The sequence below is a fragment of the Python bivittatus genome, unplaced genomic scaffold (assembly GCF_059951505.1).
Source record: "Python bivittatus isolate LINGU-HERP-01145 unplaced genomic scaffold, Pbiv_v1 ctg000690_np1212, whole genome shotgun sequence".
In the NCBI taxonomy this organism is placed as follows: Eukaryota; Metazoa; Chordata; class Lepidosauria; order Squamata; family Pythonidae; genus Python; species Python bivittatus.
The window spans coordinates 19477043-19497984 of NW_028277096.1; the positions used below are offsets into that span (position 1 = coordinate 19477043).

The 20942-nt window shown below is 43.4% G+C and overlaps 1 protein-coding gene across 3 annotated transcripts in view; it reads right to left on the minus strand.

Annotated features, from left to right (window-relative positions):
• Nucleotides 1–20942, minus strand: part of GGNBP2 (gametogenetin binding protein 2) — a 47477-nt gene that overhangs the window by 15781 nt on the left and 10754 nt on the right. Inside the window, exons 1-7 of one of the 3 annotated variants that reach the window (XM_015890246.3) lie at nucleotides 19536–20820; nucleotides 14752–14832; nucleotides 12175–12428; nucleotides 9119–9217; nucleotides 6810–6923; nucleotides 4892–5101; nucleotides 1161–1335 (exon numbers count right to left, since the gene is read on the minus strand). In XM_015890246.3, the coding sequence (XP_015745732.1) occupies nucleotides 1161–1335; nucleotides 4892–5101; nucleotides 6810–6923; nucleotides 9119–9217; nucleotides 12175–12428; nucleotides 14752–14832 (933 nt within the window). In that variant the 5' untranslated portion in view covers nucleotides 19536–20820. Of the gene's footprint in view, nucleotides 1–1160; nucleotides 1336–4891; nucleotides 5102–6809; nucleotides 6924–9118; nucleotides 9218–12174; nucleotides 12429–14751; nucleotides 14833–19535; nucleotides 20821–20942 lie in introns of those variants that run through there. The other 2 variants (XM_007440275.4, XM_007440277.4) reach the window with 2 other exon arrangements.

Below are 20942 nucleotides of genomic sequence, written 5' to 3' on the forward strand. Positions count from 1 at the left end.
CAATGACCAACTCTTTCCATACTGCTGACAAAAACACTGTATGACATATCCATAAGACATCAAAACTGAGCTCCGCTCGAGGGAATCTATACTAATCGATATAATTATATTGCCTGGGTTGGTACATGTAGCTTCCCACCTGCACTACTACTCCCCTTTTACTTCCACAACAATCCCACGAGATAGGAGCTTAGTTGCACAAACTCACTTGGCTTAAAGAAAGACAACAGTGGTGAGAAACACACCCTATAAAAGTGTCCCAGAAAAGTGCTTGAGGAAAATACACCTTGCAAAATACACCTTATTCCCCGCGATAGATCCCAGGAATACTCCATCTCTAAACAAAGATGTACTTTTTCCTTATATTTTTAGTTGTGGGTGTGTATCTGTTTTCCCTTTGTTTTTTTTCCCCCTTCCCTAAGTAGTTTAGTAAAGGCTTCTGTTTTATTTTCCTCACTATATATAGCTCTTTTGAAATAAATACTAGGCTTCTTTTTAAGTACGTAGCCTTTTATACCCTAGTAATACAACTAAACTCCTGTTTAGTTTATACACAGTGTATGAAGAAAATCCACATGCTTGCTAAGTCAACAGCAACTTGATGGAACATACCCAATCGATCACACACAGTATTACAAACTAATAACTAAGGTTTTCAAAGAAAACGTAACTGCAATTTTTAAAAAGTTTAATAGAATTTTTTTTTTTTTAAAGAAAACACATTTCACCTCTAAACAGTATCGTCTTAGCTTGACTAGGGATGTATCTTAGGGAAGCATCTAGAACAGGGTTTCTCAACCTTGGCGACTTGAGGATGTGTGGACTTCAACTCCCAGAATTCCCCAGCCAGCCATGCTGGCTGGGGAATTCTGGGAGTTGAAGTCCACACATCCTCAAGTCGCCAAAGTTGAGAAACCCTGATCTGGAAGTACTCCAAAACGGAGTGCTTTCCATCGGGCAATGCTCCAACCAGGAAAGAACAGGGACAGCCCCCTCTTTCTAAAGGACCTGGACAATCCTCCCCATTCCCTTTTTTTAAATTCTGGAGGACACCAGCAAAATTGACTGCTTCATCCCAGGACTCCATAGACCTCAGCGCTTTTCCTACTAATACTTCCTGTTTCTCTCCCCCCAGCTGAGCAAAGAAACGGAGACCCTACCTCAAAGCTTTTACGTAAAGCATCGACCCCAAGGTAGAACAGCATCTGCCACGTCTGCTCCTCGGCCCGCAGCTTCTGCCAGATGCGGTGCAGCCGTTCGTAAAGGTGGATGCCCAAGCAGGTCAGGACCTCTTCCTGGGCAATGTCTATTGTCTTCGCGTGCCTCTCTCGTCGCCTAGGGAGGACAGAAGGAACACGGAGGCATGGCAAGGTGGTCCTAAGGTGGGCAGTCCCCCTCTTGCAACTCAAGCCTGTTTTAGGAGGAATTCTCAGCACTGGCTTTTTCTAATCTTTATAGAGCTGGACAGTGGATTCTGCCTGCTGGGCTGATTTCAGGAAAAGCCACCATTAAAAAAAAAACTACTGTACTTAGATCTGCTGAGATTTTTAAATTCGATATAATGTGTTAGCAAATATGGAAGGATTTCTTCCTTACCTCTGGAGCCTTAAGCTTTATTCCCACCCGATTTCCAGGAACTTAAGGGATCTTTGTAGGATCTTCTCCCGTAACGGTATGTGGGAATGACCTTGGGAGGCAGGAGGAAGAGCCACAGCCTAGATAACAGTCTGATAAGAGAAATCTGAGCCTGAAGCAGGGGGAAGTAGCAAAAGTGTCTCCGAAGGGACCCTCCCTAGTTTTTGGATGAGTAAAAGCAAGGGACGGGAGGGCTACTTTCAGACTTGCAAGATTCTGTTAATGTAACCTTACAATCAAGATAGAAGTAGTATTCATTGTTGTGCTTCTTGTCTGGACTACCTCAAAGGGCTAACATCAATCTCGCAAGTCTGAAAGTACCTCTCCCCTCCCCTACTTTTACTCCCCTGAAAACTAAGGGGGGTCCCTTCTGAGATGTTTTCTCCCTACCCAGCCCTCCTTTGGGCTCAGATTTCTCTTATCAGGCCATAGACTAGGCTGCAGATCTTCCTCCTGCCTCCCAAGGTCATTCCCATATACCATTACATCCCCATTTTGAGGATCATGGGAATTTCAGACCAAAGCCACAAGCTGACCATGGCCCTCTCTAGGGGTGCCAGGGAGAGAGAAAGAAAAGGGGGTCAAGCTCAAACACTAGCATGAAATCAGCCTCTTCCCCTCTTCTATAACTATCTTTACAGAGGGTAGGATCTGGAGAAACACACCCACAGTCCCACAACAGTGTGGCTTTGCAGACTTCATGTATCTCAAAAAACTAATTGCTTCCTTAGCAGATACTTCTGAAGGACAAGAAGGATTCTGCAAGAAGACTGGGACATGATATAGGGAGAAGGGGAGGGGGCAAACTCAGTCATATGACAAAGCAATATTTTAAAAACCCAGCATGAAGTATGGTCACCAGACATGGACTGCAATTTTATAGACATCATAGAGAAGCAGGGCTGTCCACTGGGGTAGGGTCAAGTTGGCAAGATGGTGGGCACAGCATCATGATCCAAGTCCTGCCCCTTTCGTAGATATGTGTGAAGCTGACATGTGGACGGAAGGGGCGGGGCTCGGATCGCGACAATGGGCTTGCCAACCTGTCCCTCTCAACCTCCCTCTGTGGATGCTGCTGACCAGAAGTTATCTCCAGCAGGGATGTTTAAATTCCAGAGAAAATTCGTTTCTAATGGCCGACACCTCATGACTTCGTATCACATTAGAGCCTGAATGGAAATCACCAAAATGTCACAAGATCAACCAGTCTTAAGATTTTTAGGTAAAGGGGTGATAGGCTGGGCTATCAAAAAAAGGAGATTGGGCCATGGTGCACCAGACAGTGAAAACATTGCCAACCTCTGCCATCGTGGCATTTGCTCCTAGACAACTGGGTTATGGCTTTTCACTGCAAACCAAGCATGTTTAGCTCACAGGCTTACTGGGGCTCCTTCACTGCCTCATTTCAGTGCAAGCTGAGTACCAGGCAGATGGAGATAGGAGAACAGCTGATTTCAAATCAGACTTTAAAAACCGTCGTGCTCATTGAGCACGTCTTTCTTACTTGATTGCCTGTTTATCCATGTAGTTATGTGAAGTCTGCATTCAAAAGACATCTGAGAAGCCATGACCCAGACAGGCATCTGCAAAATACCACTGGCTTATAACTTTCTCCAAGTATTTATGAGTCTGAGAATGTATAAAAATCGGGCAAAGCAATCTAGCTGGGTGTGGTGCTGCTACACATCAGGAAGAGAAATCAATATCCTTAGAACGGCCCTTAGTGTACCATAAGGGAAGAGAAAGAACCAGCGATCAATCCATGGAGCGGCTGGTGCAACAGCTTAAGCAAATCTGGAGAGCCAAACAACCAGTTAGCTTTCAAAAGGATCCATGCAAAAAATATTAGTTCACCCAAACTACTGCCTTACTCCTTTAAAACATCCCTCCCTCTACCATCATGAAAGAAAAACGCAGAATAAAAAGCTTCAGGGTACAGTTTTTTGATGCAGCCATCTTTTTTCCCTTTAAAGCACAGAAAACACAACAGCAAACTTGCTTTAATAAGCACATTAGCAACACACCGGTGTGGGTTTGTAGCAGAAGGGGATACTTCCTTAAAGCTAAGAGGGGGGTTAACATTTCAACAGTTATGCCAAGTTTTTAAACGGAAGAGCGCAAGTTCAAACCAAGGCGAGAAGCCTGTGGCTCTCCAAAAGTGATTCAGCTGCATTTCCCAGCAGGCTCAGCTAGGGTCAGCGATGCGGAATGCTGGGAAATGTAGTGCAGTATCACACAAGGGTGCACAGTGGATTCACATATATATTTTATCCACCATTAAAAAAAAGACAAAGATACAAAAGAAGTGTAAACTGGCCCCTGAGGGCTAGAATCTTAAATCACAGTAATTTCAGCGATTAGCCTATTAGCCAGATGACCGCAACATTTGGCACGTTGGCAGGGCAAGTGACTTCTCCAAGCACATCAGGCCACCTGAACAAGAAGTCGGGGCACAAGAAGGATGTCAGCAGCAGGAGGATACCAATGCAAGCAGTCTGAGCACAGAGCTTTGATCTAAATCTTCCCCAGGCTCCAATCCAGCTGACCTCACTGTATCTCATAACCTACTTCACATGGTGGTTGTGAACATTAGGGAAAAAAAAAACTCAAAGCAAACTCAATATAATAAACTTAAATATAACTTTAAAAATTCATTAAAAGTTCCCCTGCAAAGCCCAAGTTACTCCAATGTGCTGTAATGGCGGGCCATTAAGTAGGACACCCATAAAGAGGCTGAACATGTTTGTGCAGGGGAAAATATTCTGACCCCAAATGCCCTCTTTTGACCCTGGACGGGAACGGGTCATGTCAACGTCATCCATTCTGAAGTTGGAGGGCAGTGTTGTGAAGTTAGGATGCTTCTGGCAAGCTTGGCATGGGGTTTCGAGAGGTCAGGGTGTCTTGACCTCAAAGCATTTTGCACCATTTGGGAATCAAGGCCAGAGAGGGACTGCAGGCAGGCAGAGAAAAGAAGCCGTGGCGTTCTCAGGAGACTCCCTTATAAACCCACTGCCTGAAGGGATGTGGTTCACTTGGCTTGCGTGGTAAACCCACTCCACGTCCCAGCAGCACCGTGAAAACAAACTCAGAAGGGCCTGCGTGCAGAAAGCACGTGCATCCCCGAGCGCCAACAGTGCGGCAGACAAAGAGAGACGTAGAAGGCACACGCCCACAATGTATATCTTGGGACAGAAATATACATTCCTTTGGTAAAGAAGCAAAAGCGCTAGAAAGCCCACTCTAGCAAATTACATACTCGTACCCTCCTGCGAACTCAGGTTCGGCTCGGCCGAGGAGGTGGGCAATGAAGTCGGTCTCGCAGCAGACGTGGATGTGGCGCTCATGAGGGCAGCAGCGCAACCCCTCGTAAAGTGTGGCGCAGTAGCCTTTCTCTTTGCTGCAATCTAGCTCACCGATCAGGATGGTGTAAGCCCGCAGGACTTTGTTCTTGCAATCGGTGCAAAACCTGTTTCAAGAAGGGGATTACAATATGGTTTTTAAGGGGAAATACTTGATGTAAAGACAGTACAGGTAGTCCTCGCTTAATGACCATTTGTTTAGCAATCGTTCCAAGTTACAATGGCACTAAAAAAAGTAACTTATGTCCAGTCCTTGCACTTATGACCATTGCAGTGCCCCTGCGGTCACCTGATTGTGATCTGGGCGCTTGGCAACCAGCTCGCACTTACAATGTTTGCAGTGTCCGAGGGTCACGTGATCACCATTTGCAACATTCCCAGCCAGCTTCTGGCAAGCAAAATCAATGGGGAACTGTATGATTCACTTAACAACCAACACAAAAATGTTGTAAAACAGATTAAGTCACATGATGTCTCGCTTAACAACCACGCTGCTTAATGACAAATTCTCTGGTCCCTATTCTGGTTGTTAAGCAAGGACTATCTGTAATCAGAACCAATTTTAATGGTGATAAACAATTGGATATAATCACCAGTTAGGTACAATGGGAGAGAATTTAGAACTTAATACAGTGGTACCTCGGTTCACGAACGCTTCTGTTCATGAACAATTCGGTTCACGAACAGCTCCGTTCGCAAAATTTTGCCTCCGTTCGCGAACGCCGGATCGGGTGACGAACAGAATCCGCGGCCATTTTCCCTCCCGTGACACGTGATCGCGGCTTCCTGTAGGGAGGGGGACTCTCCCTCCAAGCAATATCCGCCTCCCCACCCGCCTTCCTGTCCTCCACGCCAGAAGTCGCGTCGAGCAAGGTTAGCTTTCTCTCTCTTCGTGCTGTACTTTGTGTCATATTTTTGCGGTTTTTAAAAAAAACAACATATGGTTCAGAACGGATTAACCGTAATTACATTGAACCTTATGGGGAAATTTGATTCGGGACGCGATCAAAAATCGGTTGGTGACCAAATTCGGAGGAGTCAGAACGGATTAACCGTATTTACATTGAACCTTTTGGGAAAATTTGATTCAGTTCACGACCAATTCAGTTCGCGACCAGAGTCACGGAACGAATTAAGTTCGTGAACCGAGGTACCACTGTACTGTTTTCACGGATTGTTTTTTTAATATTTTTTATTTTCCTTTTCATAAAATGTACATTTATTTTAGGTAACGATAAACAGTGGTGACATCAATATAAACATCAATGCTTAGAGTTTTGTAATGACTGAAATGATTCTTGAGATGATATAATAAATTTAGTATTACATATTCAGTGAATTATCTAATCAATGAAATAATGAATTTTAAGCTTTGACCGTTCTAAATTCTTTATTTACTCATATTTTCCATCCACTATGTTTTTTTCTCATTTTTTTTCTTTCATTTACTTATTTATTTTATTCTTTAAATGAAAAGAAGAGGAAGGAGGAGGAGGGGGAGGGAGAAAAGAGAAACATACACATGTGCATACTTTTTGTGACTTTACACACCCACACACAAACTGGCTCTACAAGGATCCGTTGCGGTGTCCAATCCCAGAATGGTGAATCAAATTAAGGGGCCTGTAGGCTCCTGGGATGCTGCCACAGATCAAAAAATGTAGAGTTCGAACGGGAAAAAAATAAGCTTTTCTAACTGGATTGGATTCCTCTGATTCCAGCCCAGTGTAACCTTTGACCCTCCTTTACTGAGCACACAAAGTAAAATGCATTGCTAAGAGAAGGAAAAGGGCGTTTCCAACCCCATACACTCACCTGTGTTTTCGGAGGTATGTTTCTAATGTTTCTAACAGACAGTTAGAATCAATTAAGACTACTTCATCTCGACATTCCTGGGACATGAGTTCCCATATATCCATCCAGCAACCTCTGAGGAGGGGCAAGAAAAGAATATTTATTTAGTGGATGTATTTAATACTTAGTAATATTACTTTTTATTTTTAATTGATTTTTCATCAATAAAAATATTTCGTGAATGTATATGGTCGCCCACCGCGGGTGCATGACTCTGGGCGGCTCTCAATATTAAAAATAATAAAAAGATAAGACAAAAATATAAAACCTTTAGCCGCTGGAAGAAAGATCACAAAGCCACACTCCAACATTCAACATAGCCAGACAACGGGTTTCGTCCCACGCTCGGGGGCCCAGAATACGAAGCCCTGAGATTTAAACCAGCATAGCTCTGCACCATTAAAAGGAGGCCATTCACAAGAACATGTCAGGGAAACCTAACAGTTTCCAGTGGATTGCAAGGCGCCGGTTTTGATCTATAAAGTTCTGCATCATTCATCGTTTGATGGAATCCCCCATTTGCCTTCATTAGGCTTACAGCAGCCATCCTGCAAATGAAATCTCCTTAACGCTCTTTCTACTGGTGCCCGCCTCCTTCAAAGAACCCTGACTGGTACCCACGATTGCCTGTTCAAAACCAAGCTAAAGTAGGTTTATTTGTTTAATTCTCTGAGGTTTTTGCAGCTTCGAGTTATTTTAGCCCTTGCGGGTACTGATCACTTCAAATGGTACAATTTCTTGTCTGTTGTTGTTTTTACAATGTTGGGTTTTTTAATCATTATGATTCTGAAGCAGGGTCTTCACAGCTGGACAGCATTTGTGTTCTGTTTTACCTGGTTTTGCATGACAGCTGCAGAACCTGGCATTTAAGAAACTAACAACACAATGTTTTCTGGTACAGTTTACCTGCTCGCTCCCTGGAAAGGTCCGTAGTAGAAAGTGATCCTACACTTGCTCTCTTTTCTGTCTTCTTCGCTAGATCTTTTATCTGCACCTAACTTCTCTGTACTCGGGGCGCTACCGTTCCCTTCACTAGAGTGTACAGTATTAAAAGAAGAATTTATCAGCTACGAAAATGGATGCATTTCTTTAGCAGACCCTTAAGCCTCCCTGGCCCTTCATAGATCCACGTTTAAAACCCACAGAAAAGGGAGCGGATTATGCCACCGCAGCATAACATCCAGGCCTCCATCTGCGGTCGCTTTACTGAGTTAAAGTAATCAACAAAAGAAAAGGACAAAGCCGTACACCAGCATCAAAGGAACAACACAGGCTTAGAACTGACAAGCAGAGCAATTAAAAGAAGGGGGAAAAAACACCAGGTCTGGAAATTAGGTAACCAGTGAACAGCCCAATAAATGTGGATTATAATGCTCAAAAACCTCCTTCCTCCTTGTTGATCAGGGCAGAAGATGAGCCAAAATTCAAGTTCCTCTAAAAGAGAGTGAAGGGAAGGGTTGTTGGCACACTCTGAAGCTGTGGAGCTGATTTTTATTAACAGTAAGCAGGTAGTCCTCAGTTTAAGAACCAGTTCCATTCCCGAAGTCTGTCCTTAACTCAAGTTTGTATGTAAGCCGGAACAGTATTATTGCATAATACCATATAGTAGTATTGTGTAATGTACTTAGACCATTGTGTATTTAACTCAACTCATTGTGTATTTAACTCGAATTTTGCTACCATAGGCTCCGATCTTAACTATGGCTGGTCCGTAAACCGGGCATTCTTAACCCGAGGACTACCTGTATTTGGTACGGGATGTCTGAGACCCTCAGAAAATGTTTTGTAGAGGAAAAGAAAATTCAACCTTACATCCCCAATGCGATCATTTGGAATTGCCCCCCCCCCCAAACACACACAATGCTTGGCTTGATACAACTTTTTTTGAGGTAAAAATATCAGTAAAATGGGTCAAGTTGCTAGTTTTGGCTCATCGCGTTGGCTGGCTAGGGAAGATTTCCACTAAGACGGGGCCCACCCAGGGACAATGGCTGGTGCCGACATTCACCTTGGGTTTCCATGCCCCTAATTTTTTAACCTATACAAACACTGCGTTGGTAGAGGAGAGTCTGTTTTTAACTGTGCTTTTTTTATGTGATGGTTTTATGCCAGCGGACACAAAAGCTCCATTATTTTGCCCATTTCCTCTCCCTTTTTAGGTCCAGCAGTTTACCAGCTAAGCCACTTCCTGCCAAGATGCCCCAAATGGGCCCCTGAAGAAGCACCTGACCAGCTCCCGTTCCAGGAGCGTGTTTTTTATTAAAACTTACCCCAAGGGCTTCGGTTTGTGCGTGTCCAAGGAATGCAATTGGCACCGCTTGTTCTTCTTACTTTTCGGAATTGCGTCAATCATTTCATTTAATTTGGACCTTTGGTGGGGGGAGAAAGCCAATTAAAAAAAAAAGAACAAAAACTGCAGAAGCCATTCAACACTGTCATTTACCACCCAACATGATCTTGTACAACATTACAGACAGTCTTTCACAAACTTTGATTATATTTGCCTGACGTACAAAGCTAGCTATCTTGCAATTGAAGCCAGTGTGAGGTTCAGATCTGGACTGTGTACTAATCTATGGGTAAAGGAGTGCCTTAACCATCATACGAAACCATAGCTTGTTGTTGGTTTACTTGCCTAACTCAAGCTCTGCCAGGAGGTTCAAATGCAAATAGATGTTAATCTATGGTTATTTCCCTATTCCAGCCTCCAGCTGACCTTGGGGTGGCCACAAATGAGGCCGCTCTAGCCACAGTGCATCTATGATTCTTTTTCTGCTCTGCATAGAAGGCGGTATATGGATAAAAGGTGAATGGGGGCCAGTAGTGCCTTCAACTGGGTCATAGTGGGAAATGTTAAAAGTTTTTTAAATGGAAAAACAAACAAACCTTGGTAGAGTCTGCTAGTGTTAACCCTTCAAGGTAGGTCAGTTCAAAAAGCAGGTATGGCAGGTACTCCAGGAATGCTATTTTATTAACAGAATCTTAAAGACCTGTCCAAGTTTCCTTCCATCCCATCTTATACTAAACAAAATCAAGGCGGGGTTATCTTGAACTTTTCTCTCATGCTCCCCTCTATCTCAGGACGGTGTCATCTTTTCTGCAAGTCCCCCCTGAAGGACTTACGCCTTCCTTCCCCCCGAATCAGCTCTAAATTCCTTGGCAGCCAGCCAGCCAAGAAAATGGCGGATAAAGACAAATCACAGCTCCCCATTGTTTTACGATGTTGCCTAGCATCAAACCAATGGATGTGACTTAACCAGTTTAGCACCAGATTTGATTTAGCGTGTCATACAACTATGCAGACAGTTTTGTGAGGGTTTTCCTCTTTAAAAATTTCTTCCCACCCAGTACACAGTGCAGGGTTGAGCTGTGTGGCAAGATGCTGTCTCTCTCTCTCTCTCTCTCTCTCTCTCTTTTTGTATCATTTTATTAAGGATTTTAAAAAGAGAAGACAAAACCTGATGTACAGTAAGAAAATGAATAGAAGAAGAAACAAGTCAAAGGGAAAGCTTAAAGTGCATAAAAGGAAAAAAAGGAAAAGAAAAATGGAAAAGAAAGAAAAAGGATACAAAGAAGTAGCTTCCGATCTTCTTTACGGCAGTTATACAGTCGTGTGAAAAAGAAAGCACACCCTCTTTGAGTTCTATGGTTTTACGTATCAGGACCTAACAAAAATCATCCGGTCCTTCGCAGTTCTCAAAAGTAGGTAAATACAACCTCAGATGAACAACACCACATGACATATTATGCCATGTCATCATTTATTTTACAAAAAGGAAGCCAAAATGGAGAAACCATGTGTGAAAAAAACTGAGTATACCCTTACTGCTCCCATAGGTATGAAGAGGCTAAGTAGCAGCCAGGTGCTGCTAATCAAATGCCCTTGATCAATTGATCATCAGCAAGTGTGACTACCTCTATAACAGCTGAAGTTTTAGGAGTTTGTTGCTCTTGAGCATTGAAGTGTGTGTAGAGAAGCAATTATTGCTGCCCATCAATCTGGGAAGGGTTATAAGGCCATTTCCAAACAATTTAAAGTCCATCATTCTACGGTGAGGAAGATTATTCACAAGTGGAAAACATTCAAGACAGTTGCCAATCTTCCCAGGAGTGGACATCCCAGCAAATTCACCCCAAGGTCAGACTGTGCAATGCTCAGAGAAATTGCAAAACATCCAAGAGTTACATCTCAGACTCTACAGGCTTCAGTTAACATGTTAAATGTTAAAGTTCATGACAGTACAATTAGAAAAAGACTGAACAAGTATGGTTTGTTTGGAAGGGTTGCCAGGAGAGAGCCTCTTCTCTCTAAAAAGAACATGGCAGCACGGCTTAGATTTCCAAAGTTGCATCTGAACAAATCACAAGACTTCTGGAACACTGTCCTTTGGACAGACGAGACCAAAGTGGAGATGTTTGGCCATAATGCACAGCGCCACATTTGGCGAAAACCAAACACAGCAGATCAGCACAAACATCTCATACCAACCATCAAGCACGGTGGTGGAGGGGTGATGATTTGGGTTTGTTTTACAGCCACAGGACCTGGGCACCTTGCAGTCAATGAGTCGATCAGGAACTCCTCCGAATACCAAAGTATTCTAGGGTCAAATGTGAGGCCATCTGTCCGACAGCTAAAGCTTGGCTGACATTGGGTCATGCAACAGGACAATGATCCCAAGCACACCAGCAAATCTACAACAGAATGGCTGAAAAAGAAAAGAATCAAGGTGTTGCAATGGCCCAATCAAAGTCCAGACCTCAAACCGATTGAAATGCTGTGGTGGGACCTCAAGGGAGCTGTGCATAAACAAATGCCCACAAACCTCAATGAGCTGAAGCAATGTGGTAAAGGAGAGTGGGCCAAAATTCCTCCATAACAATGTGAGAGACTGATAAAGTCATACAGAAAACCATTACTTCAAGTTATTGCTGCTAAAGGTGGTTCTACAAGCCATTGAATCATAAGGTGTACTTAGTTTTTCATGCATGGCTTCTCCATTTTGGCTTTCTTTTTGTAAAATAAATTATGACATGGTGTAATATGTCATGTATTGTTGTTCATCTGAGGTTGTATTTACCTACTTCTGAAAACTGCTAAGGACCAGATGATTTTTATTAGGTCCTGATATGTAAAACCATAGAACTCAAAGAGGGTGTGCTTTCTTTTTCAGATGACTGTAAGTAAATTTAACTCTTACCTTTTTAACAAAATAACTCTCTTCTTTCTATTCTGTCTAATCATCGAAGTCGTAGGTTCATTTTTTTCAGTTTCATGCAAAAAAGTCTATCGGGGTGGCAAGATGCTATCTCTCAGCAAACTTACCCGTGCACATAGAAGAGTGTATAAAGTTTTTTTGCATCTCTCATGCAGCTGGGAGTGACAGAAAGAACTCCCTTTGATCCAACTGTGAGGGGCTCAAGAGCAGGGTTGCCCGACTCGACGAGCTGAGAGAACAGGCGCTCCACACTCCGGCGGCAGCCAACGCAGGGGACCAGCTGAGAAAGGGCACTCAGGACTTCACGTGACGTCACCATCATGGCGATGCTCAAATCCTGCTGCTTGAGCATGCTATGCCTCTGGAGTTGGAAAAGAGCAAGGACTTCTTTCAAGGGGTTCAGGGCAATGGAGAGAGATACGTAGGAAACTATTTATCTGTTGCCTTGCTTGTTTGCCAAATCTATATGGCCACACATCTTAAAAAAACAACTCTGGGTGACTAACAAACAATACATAAAAATCATAATACAGATACACACACACATATATATACATATGGGTTCCATTAATGTCTTGGCTCTAATGCATTTCTTTTTAAAATAATTCACCTCTTTAGCTCAGGAGTCAAAAAATGAGAATCAGAAGCTGCTCGAGATGTTTTGTTCATCTGAATTCACATCTTCAAGTGGCCAAGGTTGAGAAACACTGCTCCAGTCCTGCTTTGCTTCCCTGTGGGAAGACTATCTCGGAAGAGGGAGCCATATAGCTTCTGATTCATAGTGGGTTGTCAGGTCAAAGACCTGGGTGAATCCCATGGCTTGTAAGTCAGAGGTCCTCAAACAGTGGGTCAGAACCTCCCCATCGGATTGTGAGTTATTTAGAAGGTGCATCACAAGCTTTTTTAAACATGATCGGTCTTCCTCTGCCAAAATTCACTTTGCCTGCACAAGCCCATAATGAGCAACTACTGCACCCCAAAGTCTGAAACCCCTCTGATATAGAAATTAAAAGAACAATGATTAAAAGTAAGATGCATACTTGTCCACCTCTAAGACCGGTTTTATTGATGGGGTAAGATGCACAAATTAGCTTATCTTTTTAGGAAGCATTGGTACTGCAAAATTCGAGAACTAGATGTCAAGACTCTTAAGTCAAAGAAATTTAGAATTCAATTTCTCTTTGGCCAGAAAAATTGGAAGTTCCCAAACAACTCTGACCAGGAAGGCAAACTGAATGTCACAAGTTATCTGAAAAGCATGGAGCCACGATTTCTGACTAAGTGAGGGGACTGGGGTGCTTGCTTTCTAAAAAATTAATTCATGTATTAAATACCTAAGCTTACTACAGTCTATAGCGGTGGGAAATGTGGAAGGAAAGACAAGAGGACGACCACAGAAAAGTGGATGGACTCAGTTATAGTAGCAATGGGCCCACTGTTGGAAGACCAGAAGGACCAGGTTGAGGACAGACTCTCCTGGAGAAAAATCTATCTATGTGGTTCCCAAGAGTCAACACCGACTTGATGACACATAAGCAAGCAAGCTTAATGTGTCTCTTCTCATTCTTATTTTGCATCTCCTAGAAGAACAGAACTGGAGTTGGAACTTGATTGCAATTTCCAAATTGAAAAAGTGCATAACTGGGTGACATGATAATATCCTATCTGAGATGTATTAAAATAAATTTAACCAACATACACCACCATCATCAGTCGGGGGATGCAAAAAAGCAGGACACAAAGGCTATTATGTGGCTCATTGTGAGTTCATCCTTCCTCTAGAGCAGAGTTTCTCAACCTTGGCCACTTGAAGAAGTGTGGACTTCAACTCCCAGAATTCCCCAGCCAGCATGGAATTCTGGGAGTTGAAGTCCACACATCTTCAAGTGGCCAAGGCTGAGAAACACTGCTCTAAAGGCTGGAAGTGTATTAAATTACAGGTAGTCCTCGCTTAATGACCACAATAGGGACCAGAAAATTGGTCATTAAGCAGGGGGGTCAGTAAGCAAGTCATGTGACTGGACCCAATTATACAACCATTGTTAAGCGAATCACATGGTCATTAAGTGAATTCCAACAGTGGGGAATAAAGCAAGGAGAATTGTGAAATAATTAAAAATTAAAAATAAATTAGAGATTTACTCTTGCAGAATCACAATTTCCTTTTTTACAGTCAGAGGTCTAGGAATATCTAAGCCGTGGCTTCTTGGTATATCTGAAAGGTGGTGGAAAGGGAGTGTTTTGAAGCATAACGCCTTTGCAACAGAAAACATTTCCTAGAAGAACAGTTTTGGAGAACTGGAATTTGGCTGCAATTCCCATATTAAAGTGCATAACTGAAATTCATCTTGCTGGGTGACATAATATCCTGAGTAGTGCTGAGATCTGGATTCAGAAATCATGGGCACATAGCTAGCACCTCCTGAGAACACTTAAAAACAGTTGGGTCTTTTCCTGAGTCCGTGCCCCCATCCTCCACTCCAGTGCAGTCAAGCGAATCCAGGAAAAGACATGTTATTCCAAACCAAGGTGTTCCTGATAGGTTCTGTAAGCACACCCATCTGCGCTGTGGGTCATATTTTGCCCTTCAAGGCAGGACCCTTGCCCACCCTTATTCCCCATCGCTCTGAAAACAGACATGAAGCCCCAGAGCTTGGATCTCGCAATGCAAGATACTAGCGTACCTGAATGAACTGCTTCAACTGGGCTCCGTTATGCTGATGTCCATCAAGGTTTAACATGTTATCAGGAAACTCCATCACCATCTGCATGAAAACAAAATGTGCAGTTGAGTTCTGGGGCCAGGTGGAAGCAGCCCTGGAGGCCACGTGAACCGTTTGTACTATTTTGCAGCAGTCCTTTTGCCTGTGCGATGTCCATCCTGACATAAAACACACACATGAGTGTAATATTTTGGCAGGGGGCCAATGCTGCAGAACGGATGTTGCCCTTTTAGGAGCTCCCTGTCTGCAGTTCACATGGTTGCTCTGCCACTTCCTTGGATGCAGCCCATTCCAATGTCACACATTTGAGGACCTCTGCCCCGCTCAAGTCCCTGGATCCACACGTCGGTAAAGGCAGAGACAGTGATTACAGATTTGTTTCCAAGAAGCCAAGTTAGCAACCAACTCAGCTCTGGTTGTCAAATATGCTCTGTGGTCCTGCCACAATCCAGAGATGCACTTGCTAAAATCAACTGTCTTAAGTACAGAATCTCTTAGGAAAATAAAGCAAGTTTCCTTTAAGTTCAACTCAACAGCTGGTGCTTTTGCTCACAAGTCCACGTTGCTTTCTTGGCAATAATACAAAAAAGTGGCTTGGCGTTGCCTTCTCCTTTTTCAGCATCCCACTCTAACCTACAGGGCTGGGATTTCCTGATCACCTCCCATACAAGTGTGAATTAGGTCCAAGCCTGCAGCCAAGGTTGGCTAGAAGCTGCTATCTAACCAAGCCTTAGGAAGATACCTTTTGTCACATCAGTCCTTTGCTGCATCTAATGCAGTCATGCCCACCTCAGCCTTCTGTCACCCGTGCTTGGAAACCATGGGTGTCAGAGTCCAATATAACTGGGAGGGACAGGATTGGGGAAGATTGGAGCAGACCTCATTTGCCTTGAGTTGGTGGATGGAGACCAGTCTCCAGGCCGCAACCTGACATGTTTGGGGATAGTTAGTAGGAACCCTAAGTATCCATGTGAGCTAAAGAACAATGACTACCAGGAGCTCTGTAGACTTTGGGGTCGCCTTTTCAAGTCTACCTGGGCAACCTGCAGATTAAAGCTCCAGCTATCTTTGTCCAAAGCCAGCGGGTTTACTGCTGACTTTTAGCTCTTTCCTGTCCCTAGATACCTTAAAAGTTCACTATTAAAACTGTTCAAGGGTCACTCTAGTTCAGTGTTTCTCACCCCTGACAGCTTGAAAATGTGTGGACTTCAACTCCCAGAATTCCCCAGCCAGCATGCCTGTTCCATCAGTTTTACTTTTCTCTTCCGTGCCCAATTCCCTTGCAGGTGTCGAAGCCCAAAGCACACACAATTTTGAAACACCAGTACTTTTAAACCAGGTCCGTACCATCTGCGTCTAAAAGTGGGGGGAAGAAAGGAGGCTACATACAGTGCCAAAGAGAAAAGTGGGCAGGATATCTAAAACCATCCTCCTATATGACATTTTTCACAGTAATCACCCCCTTTTTTGCAAGTGGTTTGCTCTCAGCCACACTCATGCCTGGGATCAGAGCTCAGGAGAGAAAGAAAACCCCCTAAGAACACAGAAAAGAAGAGCAGGCAGGGTGCAATTAATGACCCGAAGAATCTGCAAAAAGAGCTACTAAATCTACAGCATTAAAAAATCGCCCAGGTTTAACCTGGCTTTCAACTACTGCAAATCCTTTCAAATTCCGCACCCTACCTGGAGTCCCCAAAGCTTCCCCTCCAAAATGGATGAATGCCAGTTGGGCCATTTTTCTGGGATGTGTGGGTGGGAAAGCAATTTTAGCAATGGGGAAAGGAGGCCTCCATAAGGGGAAATAAAACATTTCAACCAGTCAATCCCCTTAAGCCCCCCAATTAAGGAAAAAATGGGCTGAAATGCTTTGCCAACCCATCCCTACTGCTGATGTCACCATCATCCTAAGAAGGCCCTTGCTAAGCTTCACTCCAGCCCCCAACCTAGAGGTTATTTTAATGTCTCCCCATTCCACCCCCCACCCTATCCCTGCCGACACCCAGCAAAAGCTCTTCCCGATGTGCCAACAACTGCTGCTACGTTTAGACATCATTTATCTGTCCAGCATCTACAACCCTCAAAAGGGTTTGTGCAATTTTCTGGCCATCTGCAGCATCACCCTGCAAGAGCCAGTGATCCAACTGCTTAATTACTGCAACAAAACTACAGAGCAGCAGCATGTTTAACAGCTTAATGACTCAGAAAGGGGAAAGTCAATTCTCCTGAAGTGCCAATTGAGGTGGAGCACGTTAATTAAAACAGGCAACTCCAAGGTATAACATTTACGGTCCCCGGAGTTGGAGACCACGCAGAGGAAAAGCCAACCTACAGAAAATTTTACTAAGTATCTCCACCTCACATTCTGACATTTCCACTTCGATTCCTGGCTAGATGACACAGCTTGTTATGTATCTAAAGGTGACTGGCTGAGTATCTTAGTTAAAGATAAAAGTGGTAAGATGCCAGCCATGTTAGTGCAGAAAGCCAAACCAAATTATAGCTGCTTTGGTTTAGCACCCTGCATGAATAGAACCACCATGGTTTATAAATTGTTAATTTCTGATTTAGCATGGTGAATGAACCAAGAAGATTGGTGTCTATTCAGCAAGCCATGCTTGAATAAACCATGGCTAGCTGAAAGCCTGGGCTGAAGAATGAACTAGTAAGGAAAGGGTCACATAGAAGGCTTGTAATGGTTCCAAGCTGGAATTGTGTGCCAGTCATTCTCTTGCGCAATTTATAAACCTGACTCTCTTACCCTTCCACCAACTTTCAGAGAGAGAATCCAACTCTAGTTCCAATTTACATGGTTCCAATCGCAGTTGAAGCACAAATGACCAGGCTCAAATTATCCTACTTCAGATACATGATATGAAGACCTCGCTCTCTGGAGAAGACACTAACGCTGGGAAAGGTGGAAGGAAAAAGAAGAACAGGACGACCAGCAGCCAGGTGGAGGGATTCATTTACATTGGTGATGTGTACACCACTGGAAGACCTGAAGAACCTGGTTAGGGACAGATCATCCTGGAAAAGGTCTATCTAGGTGGTTACTAAGAATCAACACCAGCTTGATTGCACATCATCCATCCATCCATCCTAGTAGACAACCAGAGTTTTTGGGCCACAGAGGCTGTATTTGGGTGTGACATCCAGGTTGGCACATTGTACTGAATGTTCACTAGGGTGAATCTGACCTTGCTTGCACCTCAATTCTGAAAGGACTCAGTTGCAAAAGGAGCAACAGGTGGCTGAGCCTATGACCTATGGGATGGCACACAACCTTGAGCTCACCTTTCTCAAGACCTTCTTAAAGGCACCAGGACAGAATGTACTTTGGCAGCCTTCTTCAAAATACTCTTGCCCCTTTAAGGACCGGTGTTGTGCTCCTTCTATTGTAACAGAACTGTAAGTTCGACAGCCTATTGCTTTGCAGGGCAATATAAACAGAAATGCTGCACTGCACAGATAAATTAAAAATTTAACCCCGCCCAAAAGGTTTATGGAGTAATGGGTTGGTCCATTCAGGGGAGGAAAACATCTTAATTTGAACAGAACTAAGTCAACCCTCAGCTTGGGCATTTGAAACTCAGAAATGAGCCAAAGGGATTCAAATAGCCCTCCACACAGCAATGGAGAAGGTTTTCCATCAAACAAGGAGGCTGCCTTTAAGAGGTATGACAAAAAAAGGCAGGAGCAAAACTTAGGTAGATTTAATTTAAGCTTAATTTCAACTCAGTGTTATTTTAAACTTAATTCCAATCACATTAATTAAATGCAGTCCATACAAGCACTCCACTGGCGTTGAAGAATTCCCCCCTTCTGTGACATTAAATATTGCAATTCAGTAGGAACTTAGGAGACAGTCTCTGGAAGTTCCAACTAAGGCTTGGTTGGGGAAGAGGTGACCATTCCTGTGGACCTGGAGCTACAGACTGTACATCTCATGAGGATATAAGCACCACCCTGGCTGTATCAAGCCAAGGTCCATTCCAGTCCAGCATTTGTTTCTCTCACTAACCAACAGGATCCCTCTGGGTGACTCAGGAACAAGAGATGAAGACCCACCTCTCTCCCACCACTGCTCTCCTGCATTTGGCACTTGATGCCCCCAACCCAAAGGTAAAACTGAGTCATCAACACTGATAGCTCTTCATTTATCTCTCAGCCCCTTTTAAAACCATTCAAATTCATGACCATCATACAGATAAATAGATCTTCTCTAGACATGCTTTTGTATGCAATTTTTGGAGTTAAGAAACATTTCAAGGTAATAAGAACAGCCCTGTTGCATCAGGGCAAGAGCCTTCTTAGTCCAAGTTGCCAACCAAATGTCTCACTGGGGGTAGGGGTGAGGCTCACAGGTAGGAGATGGAGGGGGACCTCTCCCCCACTGCATGAAAAGTAGTTTCTTTAGCCTGTTTCAAGCCTCTTCCCAGTCAGCTTCACTAGGTGAACCCTGGTTCTACAGTTTTGTGAAAGCAATGACAGCTTTTGCAGTGAGAGACATCTTGAGGTTGCTGCATCAGCAACTTCCCAAATGTAGTGAGGCTTTAAGGATCCAGACCTCTGGAAAGAGTTGTAGTACTAATACATCTCAGAGGTATTCACTGGGGAAAACTTCAATTAGAAAATCCCAAGAATTTAATGTAAGACTTTAACAATGCTGGGGAACATTACATGGGAGAAGGATTATACCAAATGAAAATGCAAGGGAAAAACTGGTGATGGTCATACACACATACCAATAACTTTGCTGAATCACGCCCATCCTAGTCCAGCACTTGATTTCTACCAGGAGTCAACCAGACGTGTCTCTCCTGTAACTGGTACTTGGGACTCCAATCCAGAAGTAACACTGAGACTTCATATCTTCATGACCTTAACGGACCTGCCCTCCATGGATCCTCTTTTAAAGCTATCCATGTTAGTTGTCATCATCACACTTGGAGCAATGAATTCCACAGGTTAATTATGCAATTTGCAAAGAATGACTTGCTTTTGTATGGTTTAAATCTCTTTCCAACTAGCTGTGTGGGTTAAGCCTGGTCCTACTGTACTGAGAGAGGGAATAAACTACTCCTTGTCCGCTTCCTGCAGACCATGCTTGATTTCTGCACACCTAGCTTCTGCCCCCCTCTCAGGAATCTTTTCTCTAAGCTAAAAGGTCACAACGTTCTACCCATCTCATAAGGAAAGTGTTCAAGCACCCCTTCGTTTTAGCAGCTTAACTTTCTTTAGCTGTCGTATCCTTTCTCAAATGCGCAACTAGAGCTGAACGCTGTGCTCCAGATGCAGAAATACCATAGATATGTATAAAGGCATTTCAATTCTGGTAGCTTTTTCATCCTTTTGCTCATGATCTTTAGGATGGCTTTTACTTTTTGAGAGCCTCCATCCACTTTGTAGACATCTTCGTTGTGGTGTCCAAGTGACACCAAGATCTTTTTTTCCAGTTAGTTAGACACAGCGTGGAACCCATCAATGAGTACATAAAGTTAGTGGGTATTGCTCTAATGTGCATCCGTTTTATGCTTGCTTAAATTGAACAACACTTCCTATTTGGTGGATAACTCACCTGGTTTAAAACTTTTCTCAATTATTTGAGGATTTTACTATCCTGATGCTTAGGATAGCATCTAGACCAGCTATTGCTTACTCCTAAAGCAAAATCATTTATGAACCAGTTAAGAGCATCAGTCCCAGTACAGATCCTTGGGGGACTTTGCTTATAAAATTGCCCATTTATTCCTATCTTAGTTTTCTGTTTTTTATCCACTTAGAAATCCACAAAATGACAGGTCCTCTTCTGCCCAGACTGCTAATTTTTGATGAGGAACTCCAGCTTAGAGAACACCTACAGAAGCAAAAGTTCATTGAACCATCCCATTTCACTGGGATCCCATTTTCACAAATGGAGAATTAAGTGGAAATCTTCTCCAGCAGGGATACTAATTTACTTCTTTGGAAGCAAGTGTATCCAACCCTTAGGCTTTTTTTTTTCTAGCTGGAGCTCAAGTCAACTTCACCATCACATATGAAAACATACACTATGCTCAAAATTTGGGAGCCAGTAAGTTCACCAATTAATTCCAACTGGTCTTAGTGACATACGGGTAGTCCTCAATTTATGACAATTCGTTTAATGACCA